The 3,304-nt window shown below is 25.1% G+C and overlaps 1 protein-coding gene across 1 annotated transcript; it reads right to left on the bottom strand.

The window, feature by feature from the left end:
- Positions 1–619: 619 nt before the first annotated feature.
- Positions 620–880, bottom strand: BDBG_18043 (uncharacterized protein; the record flags this gene model as incomplete). The annotated part of the gene is made up of 2 exons (XM_031725633.1): positions 620–693; positions 747–880. Coding segments are annotated over 2 exons (208 nt in total), but the record flags the coding sequence as incomplete, so codon positions are not given.
- Positions 881–3,304: the final 2,424 nt, after the last annotated feature.

The following is a 3,304-nucleotide window of genomic DNA, read 5'->3' as shown; positions in this document are numbered from 1 at the left end:
AGAGAGAAGTAATTCTCTGATATAAATACATGATTATCTTATCATAAATACTTAAAATAAATGTAATAATCAGTGTCTGTGACTGAGCTTTAGATAGACTGACTGTGTAATCATATCTGAGATCAGAATCGAACTTTACAGTTATTATATTGTCTAAAAGTATTACTTCTGATCATAATTTGTATTCATTACATTAATTTCAAATCATGTTATTTTAAATTTTAAAGGTCTCAGATTTACTTTTCAAATAAAAATCTAGTCTCAGATAAAGAATATATTTGAATTCTTAGTCACATTTTCATTCTGATCTCATTATTGAGAATAGTATTAAATGAGATTATGAAATCATTTCTCACTTACATAATATCATAACATAGTACTTATTTGTTGAAAATTCAATAGAGAGTGTTATCAAATATTATTAGTTTTCTGAACACAGATTATAATTCATATAATTTTAATTATAAAAAAATATAAAATACAAAAAAACAACAAAAAAACAAAAAATAAAATAAAAACAAGAAAAAATCACAATGAAAACAAAAGAAAAAAAAAACAATAAAAATCAAGATAGCAGAGCTGTAGTACTCTTAAAATACTCACTTCTCAGACTCTTCACAATGTTTATTATCAACTGTGTCTCTCTCACAGTGAGAGTAACATAGCTGTAATGAGTTATTATCTTAATACTATCTAATAAATCATCAGTATATATCTGTATAAATGTGAATAATTAGAAAATATACACTTAAAAAGTATGATCAGAGTGCACTCTGCTGTCACTTGAATAACATTAAGAGCAGAATACTGAAATTTATGATTTTCTTCATTAATTTCACAGATAAGGCATATAAAGATAATCTGAAGAAATATAAGATTTCTCAACTTCTAATAAACATGAATCTTATGAAGAGACTCTATTTTTATAATATCAGAGACTGAGTATTATTAAAAAGTATTACTTTCATGTAATACATATACACTTACTATGATGATTCACTCTCTGTGTATATAACTAAGAGTTGTGACTTTTTCACACTGCATGACTCTTCTTAAGATGCTGCTGTCAGTTTACAATTCATACAGTCTCTCAGTTCAGTATGCACTGTGTGTATGCAGCTCTGCATGCTGAGACTGTGTTAGTCATTATAATCTGACATAATATTTGCTTTTTACAGACTATGTTTCATTTGAAAGAAGAAAGAAGAAGATGAGACTATTATTTTATTAAGAGAAGATAAATAATTAGTATTATTGAATGTAATTTAATTCTTCTGTATTTTAAATTTGATTAGTCTATACTCTTCAATTTGAGGGTTTTTAAGAGAGTTTTAATAGTTTTCATACCAGCTTGAAATTAGTAATGAATTGAATAAGAAGAGAAAAGAGAGAAGAAAGAAATACAAACAACTTATCTTTATAATATAAAAACAGAGAATTACTGTAATTATTCTCTCTAGTAATAAAGATCTGTTTTCTGAATATATCTCTGATATAGATTATATAATAACTGCATATAAAGAATATCAATTGTGTATGTATTAAATGAAGATAATATTACTATACAACACTGTAGCTGTTTCTGTACATCTCTGAAAGCTGTTAATATTTTTTTTAAGTGTCTTTATCTTTGATAAGTTAATAATATATTTCACTGCACTCTTTCTTTTATTATGATCATCATCATTATTATCATTATTATTATTATCATTATCATTATCGTCATTATTATTATAGTATTACTAGCTGTCTTTTCTATTTTCACTCTCTCTCAACACTTATTAAAATTAATTATGTCATCTCTCTTTAAATATTCTGCAGTTCTGCAGATCATCAAGTTGCATGAGTACTATCACAGATTGAAGAAAGAGAAGAAGAAGATGTTTAAATGAGAGAAGACAGATTGTAAGATATATTATAATATCTTAAAGAGACTCTGTAAAAGAGTAGAATAATAATAATTTTAAGTAACACTTCTGATAGATTTAGCCTGAGCTAAGTATAGAAATAATACAGATAATACTGTCTGTAAGAGATTGAAAAAGAAGACAGTGAAGAGTCTTATACAGTAGTAATGAAATCAGAAGAAGTTTTGAGAATAATTTAAGACTAAGATGAGAAGAGAGAGAGAGAAGGAGAGTGTTACTGTAAATAAGTAATAATAGAAGAAGATTAAGAGAGTGTTTAAGTAAGAGATAAAGAAGTTAAAATTGATAAGTGTTTTATTAATAGATAATGAGTTTTAATATCACTTCTGTTCTTTAATTGATTAGCAGAAGCTGATAGAGAAGAAGAGAATTAAGATCTTGTTCAGATCTTGAATACACTTCATGATTCAGAATATTGAGAAGACAGTTCTACTCTCTGAGTATATCAATCTTCTTACTACTAAGATGAAACCTGAGACAGCAGATCAGAAAATGCAGGATTTTGAGATGTAGATTAATCTGACTGAGAGAAAGCAGTGAGAACTCTTCTCTGAGAAGACAGTGAAGAGAGATTTTAAGATAATTATCATCTCAGATGAGAAGAAGGAGAAGAAGAATGAGAATAAGAAGTGAATTATAAAGAATGATGAGAAGAATGAGAAAGAGAAGAAAGATAATAAGTAGAAAAAGTTTTTTTCTTTTTATTTATATTAATTAGTTGTAAGTTTGTAACTATTAGTTAATAATTGAAATTAATTTTGAGTTTTCAAAAATTATTGTACAAGTTGAAATCAATTCTCAATATCAGAAATAATACATATATATGTATTTAAGTATCATGATTCACAAATTACTATAATATATATGTATTAACATTTTTTCAACATTGATATTCATAATATTAATATATTTTTAATGATATTATCTGATAATGTAATTTAGTAATACTCTCTTTTATAATATTAATATATTTCAAGAAATATGACAGAGATTAATCAAGATTACTTATTTACTTTTATATATTGATAATATTCAACCTGAGTTAGTACTAAAATTATAACTAACTTAAGAAAGAAGATTATTTTCTCTTATAACAATTCTTCTTACATACATCAGTGATCAGTTATTATCTTTATTAAAAATAAATTATTTTCTTTCTCAAATCTTTGTCATATCTTCTGAATTCACTTCTTTCACTTCTTTTACTTCTATTGAAGATTCATAAACTCTTCAAGAAATCACTGTGAATCACAAAGTCTATATTATTTACAATTTAACATGAAATGCTCTCTTTCAATTATAATGAATAATCATTTCATTCTTCATATCTGATTTCAGGTCATGAAATTTATGAAAAGCACAACATAAATATTGAG

Source organism: Blastomyces gilchristii (assembly GCF_000003855.2).
Source record: "Blastomyces gilchristii SLH14081 genomic scaffold supercont1.48, whole genome shotgun sequence".
NCBI classification, from domain to species: domain Eukaryota; kingdom Fungi; phylum Ascomycota; class Eurotiomycetes; order Onygenales; family Ajellomycetaceae; genus Blastomyces; species Blastomyces gilchristii.
The sequence above is the reverse complement of the archived record's forward strand: the minus strand, read 5'-3'. Positions and strand labels throughout refer to the sequence as shown.